The sequence below is a fragment of the Rhinoderma darwinii genome, chromosome 3 (assembly GCF_050947455.1).
Source record: "Rhinoderma darwinii isolate aRhiDar2 chromosome 3, aRhiDar2.hap1, whole genome shotgun sequence".
In the NCBI taxonomy this organism is placed as follows: domain Eukaryota; kingdom Metazoa; phylum Chordata; class Amphibia; order Anura; family Rhinodermatidae; genus Rhinoderma; species Rhinoderma darwinii.
This window is the reverse complement of record NC_134689.1, coordinates 378,929,550-378,954,348: the sequence shown is the minus strand read 5'-3', so window position 1 is coordinate 378,954,348 and position 24,799 is coordinate 378,929,550. Positions and strand designations below refer to the sequence as shown.

Here is a 24,799-nt window from a genome sequence, read left to right as displayed (position 1 = left end):
AGATTAGACTAAAAATTGGATAAATTATGGATTTTTGTATATAAACTTTACTGAAGGACAGCCAAAATTCGCTTCTACCAACGTCCTCTTTAATTAGCGACTTGCTGATTTGTAGAGCAATGAAGGATCCAGGTACGTTACTGTATGAGGATCACATGACATGTAAGGTGAACCTGGACAGACTACTTGAGGTGGTATGCACATTTTGTGGAAGATTTGACAAGCAACAAGGATCGTAACACTGGCGGAACTATTCAAAATAGGATCCCTTTATCCATTTTTTCCCCATTTCCGCTTCAGTCACAGAGGCACCATCCATGAGGTTCATTTAGAACTTTACCTCAGGCAGTACCCTTCCATGACTGCAGGAGGCAGCATTTTTGCAGACGTACCACCTATCCCTGCACTTTACTACCTTCTTTTTAGGGTGGGGGGAGGGGTGTTGATCCTACCTCTTGCCTCGAGCAGCTCAAAGGCTAAACACATCCTTGTTTCCACCTCAGCTTCCTTAGTCTTTATTATATTGTCACGTCAAACTCAAATAAACACTACAGTGATACGATGAGATGAAAAATAATTTATTGTAGAAGCAGAGGAGAAAGCATTCATGATGGATTCATGGCATTGAATAACAACAATCATAGTAAAGTATCCAATAGCTTCATACTATATCAGTACCATATTACAATGCAGGATGTATTAGGTGAGCTAAGCTGTGATTATATGTTCAGAAGTCTTCGGTATGTGCACACGGCTTATTTTCAGATGTTTTTTGGGCCGTAAACTCCCCCCTGAAAAACGGCTGAAAATACGGGGGCTGAACGCCTCCAAACATTTGCCCATTGATTTTAATGGGAAAAACTGTGATTCGTCCCCATGGGGCGTTTTTTTACGCGGCCGTTTGTAAAAACTTGACGTAATAAAATGCCCCGTTAAAAAGAAGTGCATGTCACTTCTTGAGCCATTTTTGGAGCTGTTTTTCATTGTCTCAAAACAGCTCAAAAAACGGCCGTAAAAAACTCTTAAAAAAATGCTTGATGCATAAAAAAACGACTAAGAATCAGAGGCTGTTTTCTCTAGAAAACAGCTCCGTATTTTACGGCTGTTTTTAGTTTGCGGTGTGAACATACCCTTACAGTCAGTATAACATCATAGAGAAGAAACCCCATGTCTCCTGGCCCTGGCTCATTACACATTACGGGGGGCTACAACCACCTTCAAATAACTCAATATTATGGGAAACATCCAGATAAGCTTTCAGCATGTTTTGAAAATCATTTATTTTTAGATTTTTTTGAAATGTACCCTTTTTTATATTTTCAGCGAGTGCAGCTCCAGACATTATGGGTTTACCATTGTTATCTACACAGCAGTAAGCGTTCCACACATAATCCGGAGCGGGTAATCCACCTTCCTTAATTGGTACATTCCCTGGCACAATCCCTGTTATTACATACATCTTTGGACATTTTTCTGACATTTCGATCATCTCAACTTCATACTGACTCCAAATGTTTTTATTTAACTCTGATACCATTGGCACTACATTGGTCAGGGTGAAAGTTGCTTTATATATATCCGCACTGGCTGTTTGGTGCCCACAGGGACTTAAGTGCCCCCTGTCATAATCTGTTGTTTTAAAGTCATCATCAATAGCCTGACTTTTACTTAAGAGGTAAGATGGTCTGTTTTGCTCCTTTTGTTCTGAAATCTTCTTTCCCCTGTTGTAATTATTCAATTGCTGTTTTGCATCCAATACAGGTAGCATGTTTTCTGTCACTTCTCGATAAGCCAACTGAAAAAGTAAGTAAATCATGTCTTTACAGCTGCAATCAGTAGACATATATTGCATTTTTAACCTAAAGGGTAACTGTAATTTTCAAAAACGGTCTTAGAAATAGGTGGAGTCTGGGTGCTGAGATCCTTACCGATCGCCAGATTGAAGGGGTACTAGAACTTTGCTGAACGATGTGAACGACTTTAATGATTTTCAAATTAATATGAGCACCTGTTTGATTTTTATCGGTAGGTTATACTATCCTTAAAGGGTAACTAAACTTTCAGAAAACTTCTGACAAGTCATAGTGACGTCAGAAGTTTTGATCAGTGGTGGTCCGGGCACTGAGACCCCCACGATCGCTAAAACTAAGCAGCAGAAGCGCTCGTGTGAGTTGGTGTACGGGCCCAGAGACTTTCTATTGCGTCCGTACACCGTTACATCGGCTTTCCGAGAAAAGCAGATCAGAAATAAAGTGGCTCAGAACTCACCTGAGCGCTTCTGCCACTTTGTTTTAGTGATCAGTGGGAGTCTCAGTGCTCGGACCCCCACCGATCAAAACTTCTGACATGTCACTATGACGTGTCAGAAGTTTTCTGAAAGTTTAGTTACCCTTTAATAATACACATTTGTCACTGCATATATATATACTTATATTGCCACTTTTGTACACTTTGTTGTCTAATTGTTGGATGTCCTATGATATATTTTAGGATCTCTTTGTTTTCAAATTAATGTATTTTTGTATATTTACACTTAATGTAATTACTGTTAATGACTTTGTGAGTCTTATATACTGGTCACTGTTGCATCAACATTATGCTTGAGAAAGGCTCAGTGGAGCTGAAACGTTGCATGGGGGAATAAAAGTTCCTTCATTTTGGATGTGCTGCCTTGTTTTCCTGCGACATATAAGAACTTTTTTGGCCTTCTTTCGAGATCTGTATGCAGGATCTATACTTACCATAGCCCATACACGGATCTCCAAAGAGAGCAACAAATGCCCGCAGAAGAGGAAGGGGCGCAGTGCTCATCAGAAAGCTTGTATCCCCTTTTTGGAAATTGGTGGGCATCTCAGCAGAAGTTATTAGGAATCATGACAGAAGAAAGCAATATGAAACATGTGGAAAATTTTAAATAGAACCATGGACATTTATATTTCTATGACTTCTTAATGTCATCTAAACACTACAACGGCTGAGGGACAGATACCAAAATAATCATTTTTTTGTGGGGTAGATAATTTTGGGCCACAAAATCATTCACTATAAAATGTTATGGTTTCGGTTCATAGATCACATCTTGGGTAAATGGGATGTTTTTTCTTCTTACTCTTATGCACCAAGTCAACGCTGTACGTTCTGGTGCGGGGGCTGAGCCCGCTCTATAAAATGCAGCTGACACCTTGCACCAACGACCTGGAACCGATAGAACTTTGATCCTGGCCGTTAAACCACTTAAATGCCACAGTCAATAGCGACCGCGGCATCTAAGCCGATAGAAATAGAGGGATACCCCTCTCCAACAGCCCATCGCCGCCACCTCATGGTTGTGATGGCAGCCAGGGGACCTAATGAAGGCCTCTGGCAGGGCTTAACAGTAGCCAGTAAAAATGACAATACATTGCGATACGTTAGTATGTAAAAGATGTAGCATGATGTAAAAGATGTAAAAATTTAAAGCACCATAATCGCTGTTTTTGGTCACCTTAGCTCTCAAAAAAAAAAGTAGTAACAAATAATTAAAATATCGTATGTACCAAAAAATTTTGCAAATAAAAACTACAGCTTTTCCCGCATAAAATATGCCCTCACACCGCTCAATCGATGAAATTTTTTTTAAAAGTAATGGCTTTTAGAATATGCCCTTAAAGCCAAATTAACAGGCTCAATCATAGGGTCAGCAGCAGAGACACAAACTAGAAGGCAATAGTAGTATTCACCCCCAGACCAGTCTCTCCAATTATATTATAATTGCTGAACCACAATAATTGAAAGGTAATTGCGCCATACCACGCGATACCATGCGCTATACCGCGCTAGTCCGGCTTTTTAAGCCAAGTACACCAATATGGTCAGCAATTGAACACTAACAACCTCCGTTGGTAAGTTGCACACCTTGTTCCACAATTGCTGCCCCACATTTATTCAATATTTAATGTGAAATATCGCGCTCATCCTACGCGTTTCTGCACCACCAATAACTATGGTGCATCATCAGGGATTTTTAGTGTTATAGATTGTTGTTTAACAATATTGCCAGATCGCACATTTGTGTGCTCTTGTATAGCCTCCCGGCCCGTGCACGACTCAGGTATAATGGTCGCACACGAGCCGGCGAGGTGCCGGTCTTTTAAATGGCTCACGCCCACCTCCTACACTGCCATGCCCATGCCTGCCGCCAATCCAGATATGACACGTCACGAGTGACCTGTCAAGACCGCGGCACGCCTCCTTCTCTCAGCAGCCAATGTAGTATAGTCTAGACGCACAGCGTCCTTAGTGACATAGGAGATCCGAAAAGCGGATACATTGTTCAAAGGGGGGATCATACACTGGATTACCAGGAGCAATCATTGCAATGAGCATCATTGCGTTCACAACTTGACTATATCAAATGTAGTTTTCTTATCCAGCGAAATATTAAAAATACAGACCTAGCGTTGCAGGCCGAGTATTAGCGTCTGGTTGTCTTAGCAACCAGCCCGATTGTACGGAAATACCGCATTTAATCAGCCTATTAGCCCTGGACTTCAAACCTCAAATAGCATTCAGTTGCTCAGATATATAATTTGATTGGATACATTCCTCTATCCAGATAAGCCTATAGTTACCTTCCATTGTGGATTAGATATAGATAAGTTCGCTACAGATACTCTGCAGCCCATACAGAGTGCTGGCGTATGGTTGTCACATCAACCAGCACATCCATCTGGAAATATCACATTGAATTTGACCCTAGAGTCTATGACTTCATTATATTAGGCTGCTACGGTATGTAGTTCAATCAAATATACACCCCTAGCCTTCTAATTCTCTAGTAATGACCTCCATGACACGAACATCTATATATTTGCTAAAATCTACCTGTGCAGATTTATATTAGATGCAACCCAACAACTAAAACAGTTGTATTTATATAAGGGACTTACCATAGAGTACTATCTATTCAAACAATTATGATGTTGGCATATTGTTAAGGTCTGATTGTGATGGCAACCAGACAGCACTCTACCTACTTAATAACCGTGTGGTAAATGAATCTAGATAACATAGAGTGACCATAGTAAATGTGCTTAATTAAATGTAGACCTAGCTTACACTCAGTCTATACCAGCCCTATATCCATAAATCAGGTATATATGGGTAAGTTCAACTCATTTTTGGCACATTTATAGCAAGCTGATAACACGGATTTGGTAGGATGACAAATATTAATCGTCACAGAAAACACGCATATGAGATCTGTTCATTGAGGCCCAGGAGAGTAATAGTGCGCAGCCGAAATATCCATTGCTCCTCTTTTTGTAGAATAATTTTATTGATATCCCCCCCTCTAATCGTTGGTCTTATATGTTCAATGCCTTGGAAGCCAAGACATGAACCATCACCATTATGAAATTCCCATACATGACGGGATATCGGGGTTTTAGATATCAGTATATCCAGAAATGTGATTCTATTCACATTGATCTCCGATGTAAAAAATAGACCCTTATCATTGTACAAAAACTCTTTATTTTACTGTACCAGGGAACTTGAACCAGCGATCGTTGGTTTGCTTACACAATACACTGCAATATTAATGTATTGCAGTATATCTTTGTTCTGACAGTCCCCTATTAATCCCTGCCGGAGTAGAAAGATGGCAGACCCCCATTCTTTAGGCCTTCTAGGCTGCCATGCCAGCTATCAGTACCCCGTGATCGCCTCGTAGGAGGGGGGTTGGACTGTAAGAGGGGGTCGCCCCCTCTTTCTAACTGCATAGATGCCGCAGTTGCTACTGACGGCAGCATCTAAGGGGTTACATGGGTGGGATACTGCTCGTTACAGTAAAGTATCGGCTGTATGATACAGCCGACACCCACGTTGTATGAAGTCCATGAGCCCGTTTCATACTTCACCTACCCTGCTTCGCTGTTCAAAATGCTCACTATACCTCTCAATAAATTCCTTGAGAGGTGTAGTTTGCCACATGTGGTCACTTTTGTGGGGTTTCCACTGTTTTGGTCCCTCAGGGTATTGCAAATGCGACATGGCACCCAAAAACGAATTCAGCAAAATCTGCGATCCAAAAGTCCTTCCCTTCTAAGCCCTCATGTGTGTCCATACAGCGGTTTAATACCATATATGGGGTATTGCCGTACTCAGAAGAGGTTGCTTTACAAATGTTGGGGTGTTTTTTCTCATTATCAATTGTGAAAATGAAAAATCTGAACTAAGACTACATTTTATTAGAAAAAAAATTAGATTTTCATTTTCACAGCCTAATTCCACTAAATTTAGCAAAAAAACTGTGGGTTCAAAATGTTCACTATACCGCTCGATAAGTTCCTTAAGTAGTGTAGTTTGCCAAATGGTGTCATTATGGAGATGTTTCCACTGTTTTGGCATCACAAGACCTCTTCTAACCTGACACCTTGGCTTCTGAGGCCTGTGTTTCAGTCAAGTAGCACACTAGGGCCACATGTGGCATATTTCTAAAAACGAAAGAATCTGGGAAATAAATAAGTTTTGTTTCTCTGGTAAAACCTTCAGTGTTACATAAAAAAATGGGTTAAAATGAAATTTCTGCAAAAAATAAATAAAAATGAAATGAAACACCTAAAGGGTTAATAAACGTTCTAAATGCAATTTCAAATACTTTAAAGGGTGCAGTTTTTAAAATGGGGTGTTTTATGGGGGTTTCTAATACATAAGGCCCTCAAAGCCACTTCAGAACTGAACTGGTACCTAAAATAATAGGCTTTTGAATTTTTTTTGAAAATGTGAGAAATTGCTGCTAAAGTTCTAAGCCTTGTTACGTCCTAGAAAAATAGAAAGACGTTCAAAAAACGATGCCAATCTAGACATATGGGGGATGTTAATTAGTAAATATTTTGTGCGGTATTACTATCTGTCTTACAAGCAGATACATTTAACCGCTTCCCGCAATTTCACGTACAGTTACGTGATGGGAGCTGGTGTTTTCCCGCAACTCCACGTAACTGTACGTAAAACAGATGGAGCTGGCTCAGGAGCTGAGCCAGCGACATCACCGCCGGGTGACAGCTGTATGTTACAGCTGGCACCCTGAGGTATCGGCCAGGACTGGAGCTAGCCTCCGATCCGACCGATTAACCCCTCACATGCTGCGTTCAATAGAGATCGCAGCATGTGAGGAGTTTATAGCCACCGGCACCCCAGCAACGTGATCGCTGGGTTGCCGGTGGCTGCAAAGGCGATCGGAGGGCTATAATGGAATCCTCCTATGCCCCGTCGTCGGTGGGGCCCAGGAGGCTTCCGGTACCATCGGCAAGATGGCGCCGGCTCAGCTTCCGGCTCAGAAGCTGAGCCGGCGTCATCAGCAGTGGGTGTCCGCTGTATGTTACAGCGGACACCCCGATCTATCGCCAGGAACCGGAGCTAGCTCCGATTCCTGGCATTAACCCCTTCGATGCAGCGATCCATTGTGATCGCTGCATCCTAGAGGTTTGTAGCAAATCGGCAGCCTTGCCATGCGATGGCAAGGCTGGCGACTGTTACTATGGCAACAGGAGCCCTAACAATGGACTCCTGTCTGCCATTACGTAAGCTGATTAGGCCCTGCCCAGAGGCGGAGCCTGATCGGCTTGCTGTCAGTGAACAACTGACCCTTCCAATACATTGCACTACATAGGTAGTGCAATGTATTATAACATCAAACAAACAGTTGGACATTCAAGTCCCCTAGTGGGACTAAATAAAAGTGTAAAAAAAAAGTGTAAAAAAAGTAAAAATAAAAGTTGTAAAACATACAATAATAGTTTCAAATAATAACACAAAACACAATCGCCCTTTTTCCCTTATCAAGTCATTTATTATTGAAAAAAATAATAAAGCCATACATATTTGGTATCGCTGCGACCGTAACGACCTTAACTATAAAAATATTATGTTATTTATTCCGCACAGTGAACGCCGTAAAAAAAAAAATAAAAAATACTGACATAATTGCTATTTTTTGGTCACTTTGACTTCCAAAAATTGAAATAAAAAGTGATCAAAAAGTCGCATGTACCCAAAAATGGTACCTATAAAAACGATAACTCGTCTCGCTAAAAACAAGCCCTCATACAGCTCTGTCGACAAAAAAATTAAAACCATTATGGCTCTCACAACTTGGCGACAGCAAAAATCCATTCTCTTTACAAAAGTTATTTTATTGTGCAAAAAGTTGTAAAACATAAAAAGTGCTATAAATTAGGTATCACCGGAATAGGACTGACCTGCAGAATAAAGGTAACATGTAATTTATAACGCATGGTGAACGCTGTATAAAAATAATCAAAAAACAGCAATTCTGGCATATTTTTTTAGTCAACTTGCCTCCCAAAAAAAAAAGGATAACAAGTGATCAAAAAGTCGCATGTACCCCAAAATGGTACCAATAAAAACTACAGCTCGTCACGCAAAAAAAAGAGCCGTCATACCACTACGTCTATGAAAAAATAAAATTAGTTAAGGCTCCAATAAGCCAGGAAATAAAAATATGCAGTTGTGCCGGCCCGAGGGGAACATTTCTTCTGTTTCAAGTGACGAATTATCAAGGCCCCTAAAATTAGGGAACCAGGAAGGGGAGGGCCCAAACATATCTGCTGGAAGCGACGGTGCCCGTATTATACCAGGACAACACTTCCCAGCAAAATTCCTCAAACTGCAAAGATCCCGAGTGTGGACCAAAAGGGGAATAAGTAAGGACCATTTATTAGTGCGACACCGGCCTGTGCAGAAAGGATTGTGTCACAGCGTAACACACATCTATGGATCATTTTATTGTTTTTTTTTACCCCATTATTATACCACCTGACTATGCCCCTTATATACTCCGCCCGGCTTACATGTACCCCCACATTATAAACGGAAACACCAGTAAGACTCCAAACAAAACTACTACAAGCAAAATCCACGCTCCAAAAGCCAAATGGCGCTACCTCCCTTCTGAACCCTACAGTGTGCCCAAACAGCAGTTTACTTCCACATATATGGCATCGCCATACCTGGGAGAACCCTTTTAACAATTTTTGGGGTGTGTCTCTCCAGTGGCACAAGCTGGGCGCCACATATTGGCATATCTATGGAAAAAATCCCATTTTCACTCTGCAACATCGAGTGCACACCAATTTCTGCCAATCACCTGTGGGGTTAATATGCTCACTACACCCCTAGGTGAATACCTTGAGGGGTGTAGTTTCCAAAATGGGGTCACTTCTGTGGGGGATCCACTGTTTTGGTCCCAGAGGGACTTTGCAAATGCGACCAATACAATACAGCAAAATCTGTACTCCAAAAGCCAAATGGCGCTCCTTCCCTTCTGAGCCCTACTCTGTGCCCAAACAGCAGTTTATGACCACATATGTGGTATTGCCGTACACAGGAGAAGTTGCTTTACAAGTGTTGGGGTGCTTTTTTTCATTTATTTATTGAGAAAATGAAACATTTTCAGCTAAAACTACGTCTTATTGAAGAAAATAATTTTTTTTTTAATTTTCACTGCCCAATTCTAATAAAATCTATGAAATACCTGTGGGGTCAAAATGCTCACTACACCCCTAGATGAATTCCTCAAGGGGTGTAATTTCGTGAATCGAGTCACTTTTGGGGAGTTTCCACTGTACTGGTACCTTAGGAGCTTTGCAATAGTGACATGGTGTCAAGAAACCAATCCAGCAAAATCTGTGCTCCAAAAGCCAAATGGCGCTCCTTCTGATCCTTGCCGTGTGCCCAAACAGCAGTTTATGACCACAAATGGGGTATTGCCGTACTCCAGAGAAGTTGCTTTACAAATGTTGGGGTTCTTTTATTCCTTTATTTGTTGAGAAAATGAAAAATTTTGAGCTAAAGCTACGTCTTATTGGAAAAAAAGGATTTTTTTTATCTTCACTGCCCAATTCTAATAAAATCTATGAAACCCCTGTGGGTTCAAAATGCTCACTACACGCCTAGATGGATTCTTCAATGGGTGTAGTTTCCTAAATGGAGTCACTTTTTTGGTGTTTTCACTGTTTTGGTCCCTTAGGGGCTTTGCAAATGCGACGTGGTCTCCGCAAACCATTCCTGCTAAATTTAAGCTCCAAAAGCCAAATGGCGCTCTTTCCCTTCTAAGCCCTGCCGTGTGTCCAAACAGCCTTTTATGACCACATGTGGGGTATTGTTTTACTCGGGAGAAATTGCTTTACAAAAGTAGTGGTGCATTTTCTCTTTTTAGTCCTTGTGGAAATTAGAAAAAATTAGCTAAACCTACATTTTCTTTGAAAGAATGTAGATTTTCATTTTCACGTCCTATTTCCAATAATTTCTGCAAAAAACCTGCGGGGTGAAAATGCTCACTATACCCCTAGATAATTTCCTCAAGGGGTATAGTTTCCAAAATGGGGTCACTTTTGGGGGATTTCCACTGTTTTGGCACCGCAAGAGCCTTTCAGACCCGACATGGTGCCTAAAATATTTTCTAATAAAAAGGAGGCCCCAAAATCCTCTAGGTGCTACTTTGTTTCTGAGGCCTGTGCTTCAGTCAATAAGTGCACTAGGGCCACACGTGGGGTATTTCTAAAAACTGTAGAATCTGGGCAATAAATATTGAGTTGCGTTTCTCTGGTAAAACTTTCTGTGTTACAAAAAAAATAGATTAAAAATTAATTTCTGCAAACAAAATAAAAAAATTTAAAACTTCACACCTACATTGCTTTAATTCCTGTGAAACATCTAAAGGGTTAAGAAACTTTCTAAATTCTGTTTTGAATACTTTGAGGGGTGAAGTTTTTCAAATGGGGTGACTTATCGAGGGTTTCTAATATATAAGGCCCTAAAATCCACTTCAAAACTGAACTGGTCCCTGTAAAAATAGCCTTTTGAAATTTTCTTGAAAATGTGAGAAATTGCTGCTAAAGTTCTAAGCCTTGTGATGTCATAGAAAAATAAAAGGATGTTAAAAAAACAATTCCAATCTAAAGTAGACATATGGGTGATGTTAATTAGCAACAATTTTGTGTGGTATTACTATCTGTCTTACAAGCAGATACATATAAATTTAGAAAAATGCAAATTTTGCCAGTAACATAAAGTCCAATGTGTCACGAGATAACAATCTCAGAATCGCTTCGATAGGTAAAAGCATTCCGAAGTTATTACCACATAAAATGAAACATTTCAGATGTGAAAAAATTGGCTGTGTCCTGAAGGCCAAAACAGGCTGTGTCCTTAAAGAGGCTCTGTCACCAGATTTTGCAACCCCTATCTGCTATTGCAGCAGATCGGCGCTGCAATGTAGATAAGAGTAACGTTTTTATTTTTAAAAAACTAGCATTTTTAGCCAAGTTATGACCATTTTTGTATTTATGCAAATGAGGCTTGCTAAAGTCCAACTGGGCGTGTTTAAAGTAAAAGTCCAACTAGGCGTGTATTATGTGTTTTACATCTGGGCGTGTTTACTACTTTTACTAGCTTGGCGTTCTGACGAGAAGTATCATCCACTTCTCTTCAGAACGCCCAGCTTCTGGCAGTGCAGACACAGCATGTTCTCGAGAGATCACGCTGTGTCGTCACTCACTTCCTGCCCCAGGTCCTGCATTGTGTCGGAGGACACATCGGCACCAGAGGCTACAGTTGATTCTGCAGCAGCATCGGCGTTTGCAGGTAAGTCGATGTAGCTACTTACCTGCATACGCTGATGCTGCTGCAGAATCAACTGTAGCCTCTGGTGCCGATGTGGCCGACACGATGCAGGACCTGGGGCAGGAAGTGAGTGACGTCACAGCGTGATCTCTCGAGAACACGCTGTGTGTCTGCACTGCCAGAAGCTGGGTGTTAACGAACAGAAGTGGATGATGCTGATTCGTCAGCATCATACACTCCCATTCCTAACGCCCAGCTAGTAAAAGAAGTAAAAACGCCCCGATGTACACACATAATACATGCCCAGTTGTACTTTTACTGTAAACACGCCCAGTTGTACTTTTGCAAGCCTCATTTGCATAAATACAAAAATGGTCATAACTTGGCCAAAAATGCTCGTTTTTAAAAAATAAAAACGTTACTGTAATCTACATTGCAGCGCCGATCTGCTGCAATAGCAGATAGGGGTTGCAAAATCTGGTGACAGAGCCTCTTTAAGGGGTTAAAGAGAACCTTTCACTTCCCCATACATGTGCAGCTGAGTGCAGCATGTAATGGGCAGGGCTGAACAAACCCTGGGGCACATTCCATCTTTCTTCCTATCCTCCTCCGTTATTTAGATATCGGTGCCGTTATATTTGACGTCCAATATTGAAATAATCCCCTGAACTGTCAATGGGGCGTGTAACATCGCTGTGACACTGTCCAATCAGCTACGGACAGTGTCACAGCAAGAGCTGGAGAGAGGAGCGTGTGCGCCACTGCTGACATTGAGCATCTCATCAAAATTAATAGAGAAACCGCCTTCCGGGCCGGCCTACACAGCAGACAGATCGGGGGGTCATGTTGTCTGATGGAATGACTGAACAGAACATGAGAATACATGAATAAGATTTGGATAAGTTGGTAGCTGCAAACTAAACACAGTACACTGTGCAGAAATAACAAATGGGAAAAAAAATCACTACTTGTACCTGTAATCACGGCCCATGCCGACGGCCGCCCACATTTTGTGGCCATGATCCCATACAAAGTATGGGTGCACGGCCCGTAAAATGCAAAAGAACGGACATGTTCCATAATTCTTCTGAACATTTCTACGGCACGGACACACATCCGTTGCGATATGGAAAGGTGTCCGCGGCCAATAGAACTGAATGGGTGCATAATTGCGGACCGTATTACAGTCCCCAATTACGGAGAATTTTTACGATCGTGTGCATGGGGCCTTTGTGCTGAGAAATCATTTACTTGCATCTACCCCTACAAAGCCACCGTTTTGTTTTTTTGTATCGGGTTCTAATATCAAGACGAATTAATATTACATTTTAATAAATTAACTGAGCCACAGTTAGTAGGATTTTTTTTCTATTTGGTTAAAATATTTTAATTATATATATATATATATATATATATATATATATATATATGTATATATATATTGCAGTAAGAGGGAGACAATAGCTTTCATTTGTTGGTTAGATCATATGTTTGTCAAACAGAGAAGAGCCTTCCTCCTAATTTATATCCAATAAGGTTATGTTAAGGGTAACTAAACTTTTAAAAAACTTTTGACACGTGACATTTAGAAGCTTTGAGCCCCCACCGATCACTAAAACAAGGTGGCAGAAGCGCTCACCCGAGCACTTCTGCTGCTTCATTATAGTGATCGGTGAGGGTCTTAGTGCTCGGACCCCCACCAATCAAAACTTCTGACATGTCACTACTTCAGTGTGACCTATAAAGTGCGGCCACGCTCCTTCCACGGTCCTCCCGCTCACTGAACTTTAAAACCCGGGTACTGTCATAGGCGGCGGGCGAATATCTTTGGAGCGTCAAATTTTTCAATCTTCTCTCTCTCTCTCACCATCACGGAGCAGCCACCCAATGAGAACTCCCAGAAAGTGAGAGAGGGAGGAGATAGCCCGGAGTATCAGAGACGGCATCTGTTGTATGCGGTGATTGGCTGCTGATTGAAATAAGTGCTATGGCTGCTGCCTGCTGGCATACTTACGGCACGTCTCTATGCCTGCTGTATGTATGCATGCTGTCTCCTCCCACTTTGGCCGTCATTACGTTCCGCAGTACTGGCACAGCATCTGCCAGCACTGCCTTTGTTAGTTTTCTATTGGCTGGCATCTTATCATGTCATAAGCCGCCAGCCAATAGAAGACAGGCAGGGAAGGGTAGGAGGTTCATTGAATAATTTAATTTTGGATTGGTGGGCAGTGAGGGTCAGTCCTTTCTGCCAGCTGAGCTGCGTTCTGTGTGCAGAAGTGCTGATTCTCCGGGCCCAGGTAATTTAAAATGGTGGATAATGGATCGTATGTTTATTTATTTATATTTTTTGAACCACACAACCTTCTCTGCTGAACCCTAATGCCTTGTTGTGATTGTTTAATGACTTGTTTTTTTCTCTGAACTGCCCATGCCGTCCGTCGCCATGTGCTTTGCTGGCAGTGTTGGTCCTGCCTGGTTGGCAATAAAGCAGCAACAGAGCCAGCAAGGCACATAGCGATGGGCAGTATAAAAAAAGCTGTCATTAACCTGGCAGTAATTACACCCATGATGTGCCTTGTGGACAAGGAGGAGACTTTTCACCTGCCATGAACCTCAACCCTGACGGGCCTGACCTTCAGTATAAGGGTATGTTCACATGCAAACTCAAAAACGTCTGAAAATACGGAGCTGTTTTCAAGGGAAAACAGCTCCTGATTTTAAGTTGTTTTTTAAGCCACTCGCGATTTTCGCTGCATTTTTCGCTGCGTTTATTACGGCCGTTTTTGGAGCTTTTTTCAATAGAGTCTATGGAAAACGGCTCCAAAATGTCCCAAGAAGTGTCCTGCACTTCCTTTCCGCGGCCGTGTTTATACGCGTAAAAAAACGCTGCGAAAAACGCTCCCGATTTTCGGCCATTATTTAGGGCGTTTACGGCACGAAAAACGGGCGAAAATAAACCGTGTGAAAATACCCTAAATGAGACACTTCACTTGCCCTGAATGTACCTTGCTCGCTGCCTTTGATGGAGCAGCACATCCGCCCAACATACACCTTGCTTATCCCTACTTTTCTTTTTCCCCAGGATAAAATTGCTATCTAAGGCCCTGTTCACACAGACTTTTTTTGCAAGCAGAAAAATTTTCCTCAAAATTCGCAGATTTTCACCTGCCTGCACCTTCGTGCCATGGCTTTTGCGGCATTTTTCGCTGCAAAAAACTCTGTGTAAAACGCTTTCTCTGCCTCCCATTGATTTCAACGGGAGGCCAGAGATGGATCTGTAGCAAGAAAGACCATGACGCTTTTTTTTTTTTTTAACACCTTTTCTAGAAGCCTCTCTGGGAAAAACTTTTTGGTGCTGATTCAGATGCGTTTTCCACGTCCAAATCAGCGCCACAAAACTGTGAACTGGGCCTAAGCGTATGTGCACACAGTGTTTTTTGTAACGCATAAAAAACATCTGCTTCAAGATTACTTCTGTTTATTTGAGGCAGAAATGCAAGAGTTTAACATAAGTTTTCTTATTCTCTTATTAAGGCCTTATTCACACGAGCGTATTTCACGTCCATGACACGCGCGTTAAAACAATGGACGTCACACGGACCTATTCAATTCAAAGGGGCCATTCAGACATTCAGTGTTTTTCACGCAGCGTGTGTCCGCTGCGTAAAACTCACTGCATGTCCTATTCTTGTGCGTTTTTTGCGCATCACGCACACATTGAAGTCTATGGGTGCATGAAAAAAATGGACAGCGCACGGACATCATACATGTGCTGTGCGTAATTCACATAACAGTTGCTAAAGAAATGATGAGAAAAAAAACCCGCTCAGTTTATTTTGCTGACGTAAAAAACGCGTGACATACGGATGACATACGGATGTCACATGGAACTACAACGCAAGAAAAGCACTGCGATTTTTACGCACGCAAAATGGACACGTTCGTGTGAATAAGGCTTTAGTACGCTATAGTAGCGTTTATTGGGGGTATTGCTTTTGGTCATCAGATCGCCCACCATTAATGGAGACTTGCCCTGCTCCCTAACTGCCCCGCTCAAGAGCTGCCAAGACTTAGAGGGAACATTAGTCACTATGACATGTCAAAAGTTTTTAAAATTTTAGTTATCCCTTAAGGTTGTTTGTTTATTTAACCCCTTAATGACCGCCGATACGTCTTTTTATGGCGGTCATTAGTGGGCTTTATTCTAGAGCGCCGCTATTCTACGTCGCTGCTGTAGAATAAAGTAAACAGAGCAGGGAGCCGTGAAATCTCTCTGCTCTCAGCTGCCAGAGGCAGCTGAGGGCTGGGAGCGTCCCTGCTCTGCCGGGTGAGATCGATATTAGTATCGATCTCACCCGTTTAACCCTTCAGATGCGGTGCACAATAGCGAGCACCGCATCTGAATGGTTTTGGAGAGAGGGAGGGAGCTCCCTCTCATCTCACTGACACCCGGCGATAAAATCGCCGAGTGTCTGTGTCTTCTATGGCAGCCGGGGGTCTAATAAAGACCCCCAGGTCTGCCTGGAGCGAATGCCTGCTAGATCATGCCGCAGGCATGACCTAGCAGATGCCTGTCCGTTTTAAACGGACAGGCAGTAATACACTGCAATACAAAAGTATTGCAGTGTATTATAATAGCGATCGGAGGATAGGGAAGTCCCCTAGTGGGACTAGTAAAAAAGTAAAAAAAGTTTAATAAAGTTAATAAAAAAAAAAAGTGAAAAAAAAAAAAATGAAAAACCCAGCTTTTCCCCTTACAAAATGCTTTACTATTAAAAAAAACTACAATAAAGCAAAAAAGTTACACATATTTGGTATCGCCGCGTCCGTAACGACCCCGACTATAAAGCTGTTACATTATTTAACCCGCACTGTGAACGCCGTAAAAAATAAAATAAAAAACAATGGAAAAATTGCTGTTTTCTGTTAATCCTGACTTTAAAAAAATGTGATAAAAAGTGATCAAAAAGTCGCATCTACTCTCAAATGGTACCAATAAAAACTACAAGTCGTCCCGCAAAAAACAAGACCTTATACAGCTATGCCGACGCAAAAATAAAAAAGTTACAGCTCTTTGAATGTGACAATGTAAAAATGTAAAAAATGGCTTGGACATTAGGGCCCAGAATGCAAGCAGGGGGAAGGGGTTAACAAATTGAAATACAAAAAACCCTGTTAAGGCCCTGTTCACATCACCGTTGCCCTTCCGTTGAGGAGTTCTGTCGGAGGTTCTGTCAGGTTAACCCCTCAATGGAAAGGCAAACGGAAACCTCAGCTTCCGTTTCCTTGACCATTGAACTCAATGGGGACGGAATTCTCTCCGTTGACGCGCGTTTCGCCCTACAGACCGGCTTCGTCAGGAGGCTACATACATTAAAATTCTAGGGGTTTATATAGGAATGTAGATGGTTATGCTCACCTATGAGGAGTGCAAATCGGCGCTCTACATGCCCGCCGAGAGACACTCGCACCACAAGACGCGCCGCACGTCAGAATGACAGGGCGCAGCATAATGACGCCGCCGCTAAGCAGCACTACCGGATGCGAGTCTCACAGCGCATGCGCAGGCGAGCGTCTGTGCACATACCACAGCCAAGACAACCAGGGTAAGGACAAAATGTGTATATGGAAACTACTATTAAGTGGGGCTGATATGAAATAAGGGGAATATGAGTAGAATGGTAGTACCCTAAAAAATGCAATAATAATAATAATAGACATATATGTGTATACATCTCAGAAAAACGAATATATATACACAAGCGAAATACAGATATATCATTGGAAAGTGCTGTGATTTTTTTTTTAATAAACTAGTGTGATGTGAAGTGAAAGAATTCATAATAAAGTGTATTCAGTTAGCACTTTTACCATTCATATGTGGATATAGTATCCTAGTATATACTATTCATTGATTTACTTTGTTGTGGTTATGCGAGTGACTTCCGGCCACCTACCGTTGGTTGTCTCGGCTTGTCACTGGTCTTTTACATCTGACCTCATTGTCTTTTTCTCCGTATATGGTCCATCCTTTTTATTCCGTATTATGTTTATTGTCATTATATTTAATAAAGATTTTCTACTTTTGCATACCATTTTTTCAGGGGCTATATTCCCTTATGGTTCGCGTTTAGGTTGTCTCAATGGGGACGGAAACCTGGCTAATGATTTCCGTTTCTCACCGTTGTGAACGGGTTCCGTTGTTTTGACGGAATCAATGGCGCAGCCGACATAGTACTGAATGGCAGTTACGGAAGCAGCGTAGCATGCGAGTTACTCTGTTTCCGTCACTGCCATTCAGTTTTATGTGACTTACGGAAGCAGCGTAGCTCAGCGAGCTACGCTGTTTTCTTATTCATGGGCGAACAGCCACAGCACAAAGAGGTAGAACGTGGGTTTAGGGGGCCCCATTCTAGAGATAGGTGCGGGTGCCAGAGGTGGGCCCCACATATATCTGACATTTATGACATATCCTCTGGGTATGTCATAAATGTCCCTGATGGGAAAACCCCTTTAAATGGAGAAGAAAAAGATGAAAAGTAAAAAAAACCTAATAGGATGAAAAAATTCATAGAACAGTAAATTACATTGGAATATCCCGTACGATAGTTATCACATTAATTATGGTAAATTGTGTGAAAAAATCTTTCTCTCATACTAAGGCTCAGTTCACACAGCGCGGATTTGTCGCAGTCTTTTCTAGAGATAGGTGCAGGTCCCAGAGGTGGGACCTGCATCTATCTGTCATATATGACATATTCTGTGGATTTGCCATAAAAACTGCAGAATCAGGGTATTGTGTTTCTCTGTTAACACTTGCTGTATTACTGAATTAACCCTTTGGCGCACAAGGACGTCCCCGTACGTCCTGATGCAGGGGTTGAAGTATGGAGCGAGCTCACGCGCTGAGCCCGCTCCATACACTGTGGGTGTCGGCTGTGTATTACAGGTGACACCTCACACGAACGGCCAGAGAGAACTCTGATCCTGGCTGTTTAACTACTTAGATGCTGCGGTCAATAGCGACCGCGGCATCTAAGCCAATAGAAAGAGAGGGGCGGCCCGCTCCGACAACCCATCACATTTAGTGACTGACAGGTGATGTCTTCTCCGATTCTAGTTGCTGTTTTTCTCTTTTCTACACTGTGCATCTGATTATTACAGCATCATACACTGTGCCCCTGAAAATAATCGCACCATACACAGTAAAATAAAGCAACACACACACACACACACACACACACACACACACACACACACACACACACACACACACACACACACACACAGTGCCCTCTGTAGATAATGCCACAGGGTCCTCTGTAGATAGTGTCACCCCACTTTAGATAGTGACACACAGCCCCCCTGTAGATGGTGCAACACAGACTTTTAATAGATGGTGCTATCCATAGCCTTCCTGTAGATATGCCCCACACACCCCCTGTAGAAAGTGACACACATCTCGCTGTAGATAATGCCACAGTGCCCTCTGTAGCTAGTGCCACACACCCCTCTACATAGATAATGCCACTGTGCCCTCTGTAGATAATGCCACAGTGCCCTCTGTAGATAGTGCCACACAGCCCTCTGTAGATAGTGTCACACAGCCCCCTTTAGATAGTGCCACACACCCCTATACGTAGATAATGCCACAGTGCCCTCTGTAGATAATGATACAGAACTCTCTGTAGATAGTGCCACACAGCCCTCAGCAGATAGTGCCACACACCCCCTGTAGATAGTGCCACACACACTCCCTGTAGATAGAGACACACACCCCCTGTAGTTAGCTACACAAACATCCCGTGTAGATAGTGCCACATGTACCCCCTTGTAGATAGTGCCACACTCACCCCCTTCTAGATAGTGCCAGATGCAAAACCCATTGTAGAAAGCACCACACGCACCACCCTTGTAGATAGTGCCACACGCACCCCTTTTTAGATAGTGCCACACCCCCCCTTGTATATAGTGCCATATGCACCCCCTTGTAGATAGTGCCACATGCACACCCCCTTGTAGATAGCAACACACACCCTCTTGTAGATAGCGCCACACGCCCCCGCTTATGGCTATTGCTACATGCACCCCCTTGTAAATATGCTACATGCACCCCATTGTAGATAGTGCCTCCAGGAGCGGAATCCCCAGCCAGAACGTCGTCAGCACTCTGGCCGGGGATTCCGCTTTAGGCGGAGCCCCTTATGTCACTGTCCATATATGGACACGGACATCAGGGGCTCCCTCTGGGAGCAGAATCCCTGGGCCATAGTCCCGGCAATGCTCTGGCCGGGGATTCCGCTCCAGGAGGAGCCCCTGACTTCACTGTCTATATATGGACAGTGACATCAGGGGCTCCCTCTAAGAGCCGAATCCCCAGCCAGAGTGTCAGCAGAGTTTCAGCTCCCTCTGAGTGGAATCACCAACTAGAGCGTAGGCAACGCTCTGGCCGGGGATTCTACTCCAGGAGGAGTGAATAGCAGAGCGGGGAACGGATAATTTCCTGCTCTGCCATAGTATTCAATTGTATCTGCGTCCTGAGAACGCAGATATAATTGAACATGGCAGTTGCCGGGACATGTCTGGAACAGTAATTTGCTTGGACTGTCTCTGTAAATTCGGGACCGTCCTGGCAAATTCTGGACTGTTGGCAACTATGCTTTGGGGGCAAGGAATTGGGACTCGGTCCCAGATTACCCTTATTATAATCCGACCCTGCCCACTGTCACTCTATTGCCCAAGGGTCCACATAAACGTGGAGTCGCCCCTGTCTAAGAGACAGTGCACAGGGCTCCATCTTCTGCTGGAACGTTAGTCAGTTACAAGATTGTGCAGCACAAGCGTCTGTGCAGTTGTAGCTCAGAAACGAGGAAGACTCTGCTAATAAACTACATTGCACAGATAAAGTTTAGCGTAAGTACTGCAGCATATCATTTTTCATTACTGAAGGTACACTTTAATATTTATATTTGATTATTTAAAAGAAAATAATAATTTTTAGTTTAAGGTGAGAATTTATGGAAAAATGCATGGGTCCACTACCCAGGAAAATGTAGTAAAAAACAAAAATGCTTACCTGAGGCTCTAATTTGAAAAAATGACATCGTGAACATTCTTTTTCAGACTCTATGGGCTTCATGCCCATCATGTAGGCTGAGTATAGTGGCATACGTCTTCCTCTGTCATATAAGGAGGCAAACCGAGGTATATTTTCAAAGGTTTGACATATATAGGCTGGAGAAGCCAGTTCTTCTAATTTTATCCCATCTGGAAAATTATTGCGATCAAAGAGATCAGACTTAGCAATTCCTTGAAAGCCACTGGGGATTTGGTTTTTATAAAAAAAATTCAGGCAGTTGTCAAAATTATCAGACACCCTGGCATGGGTTTCAATGACAAAGAACAATGAAATGCCCAGGAATAGCTTCATGGTCTCTGCTGTAGGACACTTTTCTAGCAGGAACTTGGTGATAAATAATGAGAAAGTGAAAGCTTTATATACTGTAGTTTATTGTTCTGTAATAACCTAGCTGGGCGGGCTTAGTCTGGTACAAAATTCTGTTGAAGTGAGTCGCTTTCCAAAGAAACTGTGTCAGTAAATATTAAAGTGTATCTAAACTTTCAGCATGTGTAATATACAGTAAATACATTTTGTAATTTACTAAATTTGGGCTCCTTTTTGTGTAATTATGTGGAAAAAAACGCTTTAACCCTTCCTTAGCACATATTATTTTGTGGCTGTTTCTTGTTGCTAGCAGAAATCCGTATGCTGTTTGTATGTACACGGTGTCTGGACTCTGCTGCCATAGTATATAGCAGAGGTCTCTGGACCTTGTAAAAGTTTAGTTATGCTTTAAAGGGAATGTGTCGCAAATGAAAAAATATTTTCAAGGAAGTTACTTATTTTTATTTATTTTTTTGGTGTATTTTTTTTTTCTTCCACAAAGCGTCAAGTAATGAAAAATTAAATAATAAATTGACATGTTTTCCTATGTTGGACACCAGAGGGAGCACTTCCCAGAACTACAGCAAGGTCAACTCACAGCTGCCGTAAATGTGGGAGGGAGACTCACCACCCCCTATTTTTGGCTACAAGCCAGGAAAAGGTGTCTCTAAGGGCGGGTTCACACATGGCGGAATTTCACTTAAATTCCGCTGCGGACACTCCGCAGCGTTAATCCGCAGCGGAGCCGTTTCTCCATTGACTTTCACTTTAATTTAGCAGTGTTCGTTTACACGATGCGTACAATTCCGCTGCGGAGCATAGGCTGCGGAGCGGAATTTGGTGTCCGCAGCATGCTCTGTCTGTTGCGGAGCAGTGGCGGACTCATGGCGGAATTTCTCCATTGACTTCAATGGAGATTCAAAGTTCCGCAATGAAGTCCGCAGCTGTCATGCACATGTCATGTGTGCTGCGGATGCGTCTTGCTTTTTTAACTTGACATTTCTTCATTCTGGCTGGACCTATGTATTTCTAGGTCTACAGCCAGACTGAGGAAGTCAATGGGGCTCCCGTAATGACGGGAGCGTTGCTAGGAGACGTCAGTAAATAGTCACTGTCCAGGGTGCTGAAAGAGTTAAGCGATCGGCAGTAACTGTTTCTGCACCCGGGACAGTGACTACCGATCCCAATATACATGTATCTGTTAAAAAAAAATGAAGTTCGTACTTACCGAGAACTCCCTGTTTCTGTCTCCAGTCCGGCCTCCCAGGATGACGTTTCAGTGTAAGTGACGGCTGCAGCCAATCACAGGCCAAGCACAGGCTGCAGCGGTCACATGGACTGGCGCGTCATCCAGGGAGGTCGGGCTGGATGCCGAAGGAGGGACGCGTCATAAAGACAACGGGCGGTAAGTATGAATTTCTTTTACTTTCACTAGGGAAAGTGCTGTCCCTTCTCTCTATCCTGTACTGATAGGGAGAAGGGAAGCACTTTTCCCGCAGTCCGCAGCAGCTAGTCCGCATCAATTTTCTGCACATTTTGTGCAGATCCGCAACCCGGATTAGGTGCGGCATTGATGCGGACAGTTGCGGAGGAATTCCGCCATGTGTGGTCATGCCCTAAGGCTTCGTTCACATCTGCGCTAGGGCTCCGTTCCGATGTTCTGTAGGAACGGAGCCCTGACAGACACAAACGGAAACCATAGGTTTTCGTTTCCATCACCATTGATTTTAATGGTGACGGATCCGGTGCCGTTTGTCTCAGTTGTGCCAGGGCTCTGTCGGTTTGATGGATTCAATAGGAATCAAAACCTATGGTTTCCATTTGTCTGTCAGGGCTCCATTCCGATGGAAAGCTCAGACGGAACGTCGGAACGGAGCCCTAGCACAGATGTGAACGAAGCCTAAATTGTCAACCAGTGTCCAACTGCTATTTTTGAAGAGATTGTACAGCAGAAGCTGGCAGAAGCTCTAGAATATGCCAAAAGGCTTAGAATGATGAAAGTCAAGACAGAAGACCCTGTCGTGAATGACTTATCCATTGACAGGTTCACGCAGTGTGTACTTTATGCAGTTTTTGGCACATGTTATGCGCCAAAAAACGCAGTGAAAAAAAAAATCTTGATTAACCCCTTAATGACTGGGCCATTTTTCACGTTAATGACCAAGGATTATTTTTTGTCTTCTCATGATGGCATTCCAAGTGTCGTAACTTTTTTTTTATTCCGTCGACATAGCCGTATAAGGGCTTGTTTTTTGCGGGACAAGTTGTATTTTGTAATTGTACCATTTTTAGATGCTTATAATATATTGATTAACTTTTATTAACTTTATTTTAGGAGAGAATTGAAAATAAGCAGCTATTCCAGCATTAATTTTCACGTTATAAATTTACGCCATTTACTATGCAGCGTAAACAACATGTTAACTTTATTCTATGGGTCGGCACGATTACTGGGATACCAAATATGTAAAGGTTTTATATGTTTTCCTACGTTTGCACAATAAAAAGCCTTTTAGAAAAAAATTACTTGTTTTTGCATCGCCGCATTCCAAGAGCCGTACGTTTTTTATTTTTCCGTCGATGTGGCCATATGTGGGCTTCATTTTTGTGGGCCAATGTGTAGTTTTCATTAGTACTATTTTAGGGTACATAGGACTTATAGATTAAACTTTTGTTTTATTTTTTATGGGGGGAATGGGAGAAAAGAGAGAATTTTGCCGTTGTTTTTTGAGGTTTTTTGGACGCCGTTCATCCGGCAGTTTAATTAATGTGTTCATTTTATTGGTCAAGTTGTTACGATCGCGGGGATGCCATATATGTGTATGTGTTATTTGTATTGACACTTTTACTAAATAAAACCACTTTTTGGCCAAAAAAACTAGTTTGATTTTGACGGATTTACTTTTTTTTTTTTTAGTCCCACCAGGGGCTTCACTATGCGATCTGTTGATCGCATATATAATGCTTTGGTATACTAAGTATACCAAAGCATTATTGCCTGTCAGTGTAAAACGGACAGGCAACCTATTATGTCATGCCTCCGGCATCGCAGAACAGGCAGATGCTGAAGGCAGACCTGGGGGTCTTTGTTAGTCCCCCGGCTGCCATGGAAACCCGACGGCGACCCGCGATTTCATTGCGGGGGCGCCGATGGGCTGACAGAGGGAGCTCCCTCCCTCTATCAAACACATTAGATGTCGCTGTCACTATTGAGAGCGGCATTTAATGGGTTAAACTGCCGGAATCGGAGCGCGCTTTGATTCCGGCAGTTGCAGCAGGAGCCAGGCTGAGTATAACAGCCGATCTCCTGCCGCTGATCGCGTGGGTACAGTGGCAGTACCCGCGCCATCACAGGACAGATATATCCGTCCTCCTACGCGAACTAGCAGCTGCTGAGGACGGATATATCCGTCCTTCGGCGTTAAGCTTCTTATTTACATCAATTGTAAAGCGTGCTGCTAGTACATACAACACGCTTTTTCAAGCAAGCATTGTTTAAAAGCGCGATGCGTAAAAAAGAGGTATCTGGTCAATTCTTCAGTGCGTAAAACGCTCCAAATATTCCCATAGTCAGTGGGAGACCTAATTACGCGCCAAAAATGTGCAAAAAGTGCACACAAAACCACCAAAACATGCGAAAAACGCCTGTATATCAAAAAGGCAGAAGACAGAAGTCTGCTGTAGGTACGTTTTTTTATTTTTCATATTACTAACTTATTTTCTTTT

At 42.6% G+C, this 24,799-nt stretch overlaps 1 protein-coding gene across 1 annotated transcript; it reads right to left on the bottom strand.

The window, feature by feature from the left end:
* Positions 1 to 566: 566 nt before the first annotated feature.
* On the bottom strand, positions 567 to 21,086 carry LOC142748308 (endonuclease domain-containing 1 protein-like). The gene is made up of 2 exons (XM_075855404.1): positions 20,705 to 21,086; positions 567 to 1,795 (listed from the first exon to the last, which is right to left on the bottom strand). The coding sequence occupies exons 1-2, from the start codon at positions 21,056 to 21,058 to the stop codon at positions 1,196 to 1,198; spliced, it is 954 nt and encodes a 317-aa protein (XP_075711519.1). The 5' UTR covers positions 21,059 to 21,086; the 3' UTR covers positions 567 to 1,195.
* Between the last annotated feature and the right edge of the window lie 3,713 nt (positions 21,087 to 24,799).